The sequence below is a fragment of the Piliocolobus tephrosceles genome, chromosome 8 (genome assembly GCF_002776525.5).
Source record: "Piliocolobus tephrosceles isolate RC106 chromosome 8, ASM277652v3, whole genome shotgun sequence".
In the NCBI taxonomy this organism is placed as follows: Eukaryota; Metazoa; Chordata; class Mammalia; order Primates; family Cercopithecidae; genus Piliocolobus; species Piliocolobus tephrosceles.
This window is the reverse complement of record NC_045441.1, coordinates 12,829,778-12,839,531: the sequence shown is the minus strand read 5'-3', so window position 1 is coordinate 12,839,531 and position 9,754 is coordinate 12,829,778. Positions and strand designations below refer to the sequence as shown.

Here is a 9,754-nt window from a genome sequence, read left to right as displayed (position 1 = left end):
GAAGGGAGATGGGGCCGACCCGCCGGAGCTCCAGGGCACCGGGTTCTCACCTGGCGCAAAGACTATGCTAATACAAGACCCGCCCCGTCCCAGGCCCCGCCCATCAGAGCGCCCTATGGGCGGGGGCGGGGCTATGTTAATAAGGCTGGGCTGGCCACGAGCTGTTCCCCGCGCTGCACTGAACCCGCACCAGGCGGTGGCGGCGGAGGCGACAGCCATGGCCGGGGCGCTGGCAGGTATGGCCGCGGGCTTGCAGGTCCCGCGGGTCGCTCCCAGCCCAGACTCGGACTCGGACACGGACTCGGAGGACCCGAGTCTCCGGCGCAGCGCGGGCGGCTTGCTCCGCTCGCAGGTCATCCACAGCGGTCACTTCATGGTGTCGTCGCCGCACAGCGACTCGCTGCCCCGGCGGCGCGACCAGGAGGGGTCCGTGGGGCCCTCCGACTTCGGGCCTCGCAGTATCGACCCCACACTCACACGCCTCTTCGAGTGCTTGAGCCTGGCCTACAGGTGAGGGTGGCTCGGGGCCCCGACGGCCTCGGCCTCCAGATGGGGACTGGGGGGTCCGGGGCAGGACTGCGCGCTTGGTCCCTCAAAACCCCACCTGAACCCGGTCCTGCGGCTCCCGGAGGCTCCGATCACGCCCTGAACATCCCCTTTCTCCAAGCCCCGAGGTCCTCGTTTCGCGGCCCAGCCCGCTGGCCCCCGACGGACCCGCGCTTTTCTGATTCCCATTCCTCCCCCATCCCCTCTTCCTCGAGGCGCAGACCGCCTGCGCCCCGCCTCTACCTGGACCACTGGTCCCCTTTCTCTGGTCCCGGCCCCTCCGTCCCTCCAAAAATGCCAGGAGTCCCAGGTCCCTAGGCCACCCGCGCCCATCCCCACTCTCCACTCTGGAGCCACTCCACCCGACCCCCTGCAGGCCTCGGCCTTCTCCCCAGCAGCCCCGGCCCAGGCCCGCCCTATTCCTGGACCCTGAGATACTCCCAGCTCCCCTGATTGTCTCAGTTCATAACCAAAGTGGACTGAAACTGGCCCACTCTCTCGTCCAACTCCCCGCAGTTGCTGAGACACCTCTTCTTGATCTGCTACGTCAAGGGTGGCGGGAGGAGGATGTCCCAGAAATGTCCAAGAGGCACAGCTCGCTGAGGTTACACCGGTGCCCGGGAGGCCTGGGTTCGCCTACCCGCGTCGCCGCACTAGGCTGAGCGCCCGTCGCTGCCTGGGACCCCCGCTTAGCGCCTCAGAGAGCGCACAGGCCGCGCCCCGCTTCCGCTCCACGCCCCGCGTCCCAGAGGAGGGCGCGAACCCGAGGCCTGGCCCAGTGCCCTGGAGCAAAGTTCCCCGGAGCGGAGGGGCCAGTATAAATTATCAACCGAAAACCCACAGGGGAGAAAGGGGGATCGGCCGGCCTTGATCTTTTCTCTGTGCAAATATTCCTCTTCCTCCGCGGCGCCTCCTCCCCTTCTGAGAACCGCTGGCTACTGATCGGCACCTGCCGCCCTGCAGGGGAGCGGGAGCTGGGGTGGGGACTGTCGGGGGAGTATTGCCTGCCCCCAACCGCGGCCGCCTAGCGGCGACCCCATTGGCTGGAGGCGGAGTAACCTTGGCCCACAAGCTCTGGCCCCGGGCCCAGGTCATGTTGCAACCCGATCGGCCAGGGCGCCGGACCCGTGTGGAAAGTTCAGATTCCCGTCCCTTCTCCCTCCCTCCCCAAATGTCACGCGACTGCCTGGGACAGGGCATCTGAGGTCCTGGTACACCGAATGCCGGCATTCCTCCTTCTACGGGTCTCCCATTCCCCACCCACCCCCAACTTTGACTTCTCATTATATACTACACATCAGTCTACTTGTGGGGGGGCCTCACTTCCAACCCCCACTCCTGACCATGTGTGACCAAAGAGGAGAGGTTGTGGGGAGCTGGCAAGGTAAGGGACAGAGCGCAGCCCAAAAACTGCCCCCCTAAGAGGCTGACTCAAGGCTGATTTAACCCCAGTCAGGGATAGCTGGGGTAGAGAGATGTGTTTTCTTCCCAAATACCCAAATATTAATATATTAATAGTAAATCTCTCTGGCTGGGCACAGTGGCTCCTGCCTGTAAGCCCAGCACTTTAGGAGGCCAAGGTTCTCATCCAAGGATTTCTTGAGCCCAGGAGTTGGAGACCAGCCTCGGCAACATACTGAGAACCCGTCTCCACCAAAAAAAAAAAAAATTTTTTTTTTTGAGAGGAGTCTTGCTCTTGTTGCCCAGGCTGGAGTGCAGTGGTGCGATCTCAGCTCACTGCAACCTCTGCCTTCCGGGTTCAAGATAATCTGCTGTCTCAGCCTCCTGAGTAGCTGGGATTACAGGCGCCCACCACGTCCAGCTAATTTTTTGTATTTTTAGTAGAGATTTCACCATGTTGGCCAGGCTGGTCTCAAACTCCTGACCTCAGGTGATCCACCCACCTTGCCCTCCCAAAGTGCTGAGATTACAGGCGTGAGCCACTACTCCTGGCCAAAAAAATGTTTTTTGATCAGCCAGGTGTGATGGCGCATTCCTATTCCCAGCTGAGGTGGGAGGATCACTTCAGCCCAGGAGGTTGAGGCTCCAGTGAGACATGATGGTGCCACTGCACTCCACTCATAGAGATAGAGTGAGACCTTGTTGGAAGGGAGGGAGGGAGGGAAGGAGGGGGAAGGAGGGAGATGGAGGAGGGAGGGGGAGAGAGAGAGGGAGATGGAGGGAGGGAGGGAGATGGAGGGAGATGGAGGGACATGGAGGGAGATGGGGGGTTGGCTCAGTACCAGAAGAGCTTCTAGATTTCCCCATTTGGTAGAGGAAAAGCCCTGAGGCTTGAACTGGGACAGTGTTTTCATCTTCAAAGACCCCCAGTTCCAGGGGTTCCCTGGAGGGGAGCAGATTACAGGGACTGAGTGTCCCAGGGGAGTGACTGTATGGGAAGACACAGTAAGGCAGAGAGTTCAGAAGGCGGTGGGAAGAATGACCAGCCTGACCCAGGGACCAGCCTGACCCAGAGACCAGCCTGCAGAGGCCTGGCAGGGTTTCACCCTCCACAGGGTAGCGTGGGCAGAGGGAGGATCAAGGAGGCCGTGTTCCGTGGCTCCATGGGTGGAAGCCCCAGGGAGGCAGTTTCTGGAAGCTTCAAGGAAGCACTTGTTCATGGTCAGAGCTGGCTAGCTTAGGAAGAGGAGCCTCGAGGGTGCAGGGGAGCAAACAGGACCTGGTTAGGGGGCAGTCTAAAAGGCATTCCTGAAAGGTGGGAGGTGGACAGCTGAACTTGGAGTTTTCTCCACTCTCTCTCTGAGTCGGAGTTTTCTTCTCCTTCTTCTTGTTTATTTATTTATTTATTTGGGAGATGGAGTCTCACTCTGTTGCCCAGGCTGGAGTGCAGTGGCATGATCTCAGCTCACTGCAACGTCCGTCTCCTGAGTTCAAGCAATTCTCATGCCTCAGCCTCCAGAGTAGATTACAGGAATGCGCCACCATCCCCAGCTAATCTTTTTATTTTCAGTAAAGACAAGGTTTCATCATGTTGGCCAGGCTGGTCTCGAACTCCTGACCTCAAGTGATCTGCCCACCTCGGCCTCCCAAAGTGCTGGGATTACAGGTATGAGCCATTGCGTCCTACCTTCTTCTTTCTTTTTCTTTTTCTTTTTTTTTTTCAAGACAGAGTCTCGCTCTGTTGCCCAGGCTGGAGTGCAGTGGTGCTATCTGAGCTCACTGCAACCTCCACCCCACGGGTTCAAGCAATTCTCTGCCTCAGCCTCCTGAGCAGCTGGGATTACAGGCGCCTGCCACCACGCCTGGCTAGTTTTGTTTGTTTGTTTGTTTTTTGGTAGAGATGCGGTTTCACCATGTTGGCCAGGCTGGTCTTGAACTCCTGACCTTGTGATCCACCAGTCTCGGCCTCCCAAAGTCTGGGATTACAGGCGTGAGCCACCGAGCCCAGCCCTTTTCTTCTTTTAATAGTCTTTTTTGTTGTTGTTGCTGTTTGTTTGTTGTTTAGACAGAGTCTCGCTGTGACGCCCAGGCTGGAGTGCAGTGGTGTGATCTCGGCTCACTGCAACCTCTGCCCCCCGGGTTCAAGTGGTTCTTCTGCCTCAGCCTTCCGAGTAGTTGGGATTACAAGCACGTGCCACCATGCCCGGCTAATTTTTGTATTTTTAGTAGAGACAGCATTTCTCCATGTTAGCCAGGCTGGTCTTGAACTCCTTACCTCAGGTGATTCGCCCTCCTCGGCCTCCCAAAGTGCCACCGTGCCCGCCCCTTTTAATAGTTTTAAATGGAGACAAGGTCTCACTGTGTTGCCCAGCTGGTCCTGAACTCCTGGGTTCAAGCAATCCTCTCCCCTCAGCCTCCCAAAGTGCTGAGATTACAGACCTGAGCCACTGCTCCGCGTCAGACTTTTCTATTGGTCATAAGAAGTTGTTTGTTTTTTATGAGTCGGGTTCTCACTCTGTTGCCCAGGTTGGAGTGCAGTGGCGTGATTACAGCTCACTTCAACCTTGAACTCCTGGGCTCAAGTGATCTTTCCACTGCAGCCTCCTGAGTAGCTGGGACTAGAGGTGTGCACCACTATGCCCAGCTAACTTTTATTTTATTTTATTTTATTTTTGAGATGGAGTCTCACTTTGTTGCCCAGGCTGGAGTTCAATGGCACTGTCTTGGCTCACTGCAATCTCCACCTCCTGGGTTCAAGCAATTCTTCTTGCCTCAGCCTCCCGAGTAGCTGGGATTACAACTGCCTGCCACCACCATGCCTGGCTGATTTTTTGTATTTTTAGTAGAGATGGAGTTTCACCACGTTGGCTAGGCTGATCCCGAACTCCTGACCTCAGGTGACCCACCCGCCTCGGCCTCCCAAAGTGCTGGGGGATTATAGGCGTGAGCCACTGCACCTGGCCCCAGCTAACTTTTAAACTGTAGAAACAGGGTCTCACTATGTTGCCCAGGCTGATCTCAAACTCCTGGCCTCCTACAGTCCTCCTGCCTCGGCCTTCCAAAGTGCTGGGATTACAGGTGTGAGCCATATCCAGCCAGTCATAAAAAGTTCTTGAACCCTAGCTTTAGGCTCTTGCTCCAAGCCTAGTCTCTTCTCTCATAGCCCCAACTCCTTTTCTTCCTCCTGGGCTTGGATATTGTCACTGTCACATCTCCTCTAACCCTGCCTGGGCCCTGAACGTCATAACCTTAGCAAGGAAGGGGGAGGGAAGGCAGGCAGGTCGAGGGTGCAACACAGGGTGATCAGAATGGGCTGGGAGGTTGCTGGGATACTGACAGGGACCACAGACTCAGAAGTCCCCGACCAGGTACCACAGAAGAAGCTGGCCCAGGAGGTAGCAGAGTCTCCCCCCACTCCCCACCCCCATGTCTTCCTACCAAACAGATGGTGTTTATCTAATTCCCGGAGGGAGGGGGCCAGCCAGTGGCCCAGGGAGCTGGGCTGTGTATCTTATTTGGGTAATGAGGCCTGTTGTCCCTGGTGGGGAGGGGGCAGTCCCCCACCCCCACCCCAAAGCAAACACAGGTGCTTGGAGACCAGGGAGGAGAGAGGGCCCAATGACCAATGCACTCAAGGGGAAAGAGGCTGCAGAGTCAGACTGGCTCCCACCCATGTTTCACCCCCAGAATGCAGGAAAGATCCCTGGAGGAAGCAGGCGTGGTTTTCTGCAAGACTAAACCTTGGGGGCCAGGCACGGTGGCTCACCCCTGTCATCCCAACACTTTGGGAGGCCAAGGTGGGCGGGGCACTTGAGGTCAAGAGTTCGAAACCAACCAGGCCAACATGGTGAAACCCCGTCTCTACTAAAAATAGAAAAATGAGCCAGGCATCGTGGCATATGTCTATAATCCCAGCTACTCAGGAGGCCGAGGCATTAGAATCGCTTGAACCTGGGACGTGGAGGTTGCAGTGAGCCAAGATCATGCCATGGCACTCCAGCCTAGGCGGCAGAATGAGGCTCCATCTCAAAAAAAAAGGCTAAGACTTGGGGCCTCAGCCTTCTCATCTGAGCAAGGGAGAAAAAGGTGTGCTAGAGGGGACTGGTACACAACCCTGGCTTGTGGATGGAGAGGAGAGAGGGAGGGAGAGACTGGCAGGGGGTCTAAGATCTTGAATGTCTTAGCCTCCTGGGTCAGCTTCCTAGAGGCAGCAGACTTGGCCTGAGCCTAGCAGGACCCTCACCAGTGTAAACTCTTCCATCCAGTGGATTTTTTTTTCCTTCAAGACAGCAGGATCTTGCTCTGTCGCCCAGGCTGAGTGCAGTGGTGTGATCATAGCTCACTGTAGCCTCAAACTCCTGGGCTGAAGAGATCCTCCGACCTCTGCCTCCCTAGTAGCTAAGACTACAGGCACATGCCGCCACCCCCGGCTAGTTTTAAAGTTTTTTTTGTAGAGATGGGGTCTTGCTATGCTGCCCAGGCTAGTCTCAAACTCTTGGGCTCAAGCAATCCTCCCGCCTTGGCCTCCCGAAATGGTGGGATTACAGCCGTGAGCTACCGCGCCCAACCCACCCTGTGGATTTGATGGACAGCTAAGGTTAGAGTGAGGGTGCTCTGTCTCCATGGATACCATTCCCCAGTCCTGGCTGTCTTCCTTTGGGATCTGCTGGTTCATTGTCTTCTGCAGAGCTCTGAGAAGAGCACACCTTCTCGCTGAGTCCAGGTTGCCATCCTGGGATTCTGGTCATGGCAGACACCAAAAGGACTGTACGATGGAGGCAGTGACTGCCACTCTCTATAAAGAGGCACCCCCAACCAGGCACAGTGGCTCACGTCTGTAATCCCAGCACTTTGGGAGGCCAAGGTGGGCAGATCACTTGAGGTCAGGAGTTTGAGACCAGCCTGGCCAACATGGTGAAACCCCGTCTTTACTAAAAATACCAAAAAAATTAGCCGAACATGGTGGCGCACACCTGTAATCCCAGCTACTCAGGAGGCTGAGGCACGAGAATTGTTTGAATTCGGGAGATGGAGGTTGCAGTGAGCTGAGATCCCACCACTGCACTCCAGCCTGGATGACAGACTGAGACTCCATCCTAAAAACAAAACAAAACAAAACAAAACAGAGGCTCCCTCTCTACCAGGCAAACCACAGCCATCCCCTTTGCCTCTCCTGGGCCTAAGGAGGCCTGAGTGACCTCGGACCTGCCCCTTTCCTCCCTGACTTTCAAGAAGTTCTTTTTTTTTTTTTTTTTTTTGAGACAGAGTTTCACTCTTGTTGCCCAGGCTGGAGTGCAGTGGTGCAATCTTGGCTCACTGCAACCTCCGCCTCTCAGGCTCAAGCAATTATCCTGCCTCAGCCTCCTGAGTAGCTGGGATTACAGGTGTGTGCCACCACACCCAGTTAATTTTGTATTTTTAGTAGAGACAGGGTTTCACTATGTTAGACTAGGCTGGTCTCGAACTCCTGACCTCAGGCGATCCACCCCCTTGCCCTCCCAAAGTTCTGGGATGACAGGCTTGAGCCACCATGCCCAGCCCAGGAAGGTCATTTCTTATTCTCTTAAGTAAGAAATGGGCTTGAGCACTGTCCCTAGGCAGCCTCCAAGATACACCTGTGAGGCCACTGGACATCGCTGTTCCCAGGGCCGAGCTGATCCACAGGTTTCAGCGTGGCTTTTGTTCTGTAGTAGATTGACAAACAGGTCTCCCCAGGGAACACAGGGGCCACTGGTAGGAGTCTGGAAGGGGATTTTGAAGGTCTGACTCTCCAGGTAGGAATTTCAGGCAGGTTGGGTTGGGGGACCAGATTTGGAAGGTCCCCTCAAATGCCAACCATAGATGGATGCCAAGTGCATGGGGAATATGGGAACTAGCCTCTGTGGAAGCACCGGATCTCCCTAACCTCACTCCTCTCCCCTTTGACAGTGGCAAGCTGGTGTCTCCCAAGTGGAAGAATTTCAAAGGCCTCAAGCTGCTCTGCAGAGACAAGATCCGCCTGAACAACGCCATCTGGAGGGCCTGGTATATCCAGTGTGAGTGCGCACCACCAGCCTCCCCAGCCAGGAGGGACCGCCACCTCCAACCCTCCTGCAAGAGGGTTCTACATGGTGGCTGCCCAGGAAAACCCCCAGGGCCCTGAAGGCCAGCACTAGCAGAGTTCTGCCAACTTTTTTTTTTTTTTTTTTTTTTTGAGACATAGTCTTGCTCTGTTGCCCAAGTTGGAGTGCAGTGGTGCCATCTCGTCTCACTGCAACTTCCGCCTCCTGGGTTCAAGCCATTCTCCTGCCTCAGTCTCCCAAGTAGCTTGGACTGCAGGCACCCACCACCATGCCCAGCTAATTTTTGTATTTTTAGTAGAGACAGGGTTTCACCATGTTGGCCAGGCTGGTCTCGAACTCCTGACCTCAAGTGATCTGCCCACCTTGGTCTCCCAAAGTGCTGGGATTACAGGCGTGAGCCACCATGCCCTACCCTGACAGCCTTTTAGGGGGAGACCAGGCTCCCCAGCACCAGGACTCCTGAACAGCTCCTGACCTCCAGGGGGTCTCGGGAAATGTGTCCCAAAGGGCACTTTCCACTGTGAAGCTGGGCACAGCAGAGGTCACCCCTCAGTAGCACTAGGGTAGGCTGAGATCTGGGGTACAGTTCAAAGCCCATTTTGCATCCCATTAGCATAGTTGGATGCCTTGAATGCCAGGGTAAAAAGGGCCATTAGACACTAGCGGGGCCAACTGCATCACTTTGTAAATGGAGAAACTGAGGATCCCGCATGGGTCTCCACCAGCCTTTCATTGAAGTCCTTCCTGAATATCCAGTAGGTGCCCACCATGGAGAACTGGGCAAAGGGGATCCAGAGAGGCCATGCCATCTAGTGGAAGGAACTCTGGACTTAGAGTTGCCCAGAGCTAGTTCCTCCACCCCATCTCTGCCCCTTGCTGGCTGTGTGACTTCAGGCTAGTTGCCTACCCTCTCTGAACCTGCTTCCTTATCTATAAAAACGAAGCCACAGTGGCTCACTCCTATAATTCCAGCACTTGGGGAGGCCAAGGTGGGCGGACCACAAGGTCAGGAGATCGAGACCATCCTGGCTAACACGGTGAAACCCCATGTCTACTAAAAATACAAAAAAATTAGCCGAGTGTGGTGGTAGGCACCTGTAGTCCCAGCTACTCTGGAGGCTGAGGCAGGAGAATGGTGTGAACCTGGGAGGTGAAGATTGCAGTGAGCGGAGATCACACCACTACACTCCAGCCTGGGCGACAGAGCGAGACTCCGTCAGAAAAAAAAAAAAAAAATGAGGCCAATAGTCCTACCTTTCCTTTCGTGGTTGGTATGGAGACAACAGGTATTCAAGGGTGTTGCCGCTAAGCTGGTGTCCAATACATGATGTACCCTTGAGAAGGTCACATTCATTTGGGAACACCCCACTCCCCATGGCAGGGCAGCAGAGGCAGAGAGGACTTGGATCCATCAGCCCTGTGTTGGGACCTTATCCAGCTCAGGTTCTGCTGCAGGATCAAAGCCTGCACTGAGGCCGGGCGCGGTGGCTCAAGCCTGTAATCCCAGCACTTTGGGAGGCCGAGACGGGCGGATCACGAGGTCAGGAGATCGAGACCATCCTGGCTAACACGGTGAAACCCCGTCTCTACTAAAAAAAAATACAAAAAACTAGCCGGGCGTGGTGGCGGGTGCCTGTAGTCCCAGCTACTCGGGAGGCTGAGGCAGGAGAATGGCCACTGCATTCCAGCCTGGGCGACAGAGCGAAACTCCGTCTCAAAAAAAAAAAAAAAAAAAAAAAAAAAAA

The 9,754-nt window shown here is 55.6% G+C and overlaps 1 protein-coding gene across 1 annotated transcript in view; it reads left to right on the top strand.

Moving 5' to 3' along the window:
• Nucleotides 1-217: 217 nt before the first annotated feature.
• MLXIPL (MLX interacting protein like) overlaps nucleotides 218-9,754 on the top strand; it is a 31,177-nt gene continuing 21,640 nt past the window's right edge. The window contains 2 exon segments of the mRNA XM_023218617.2: nucleotides 218-510; nucleotides 7,876-7,982. Of these exon segments, the coding sequence (XP_023074385.1) occupies nucleotides 218-510; nucleotides 7,876-7,982 (400 nt within the window).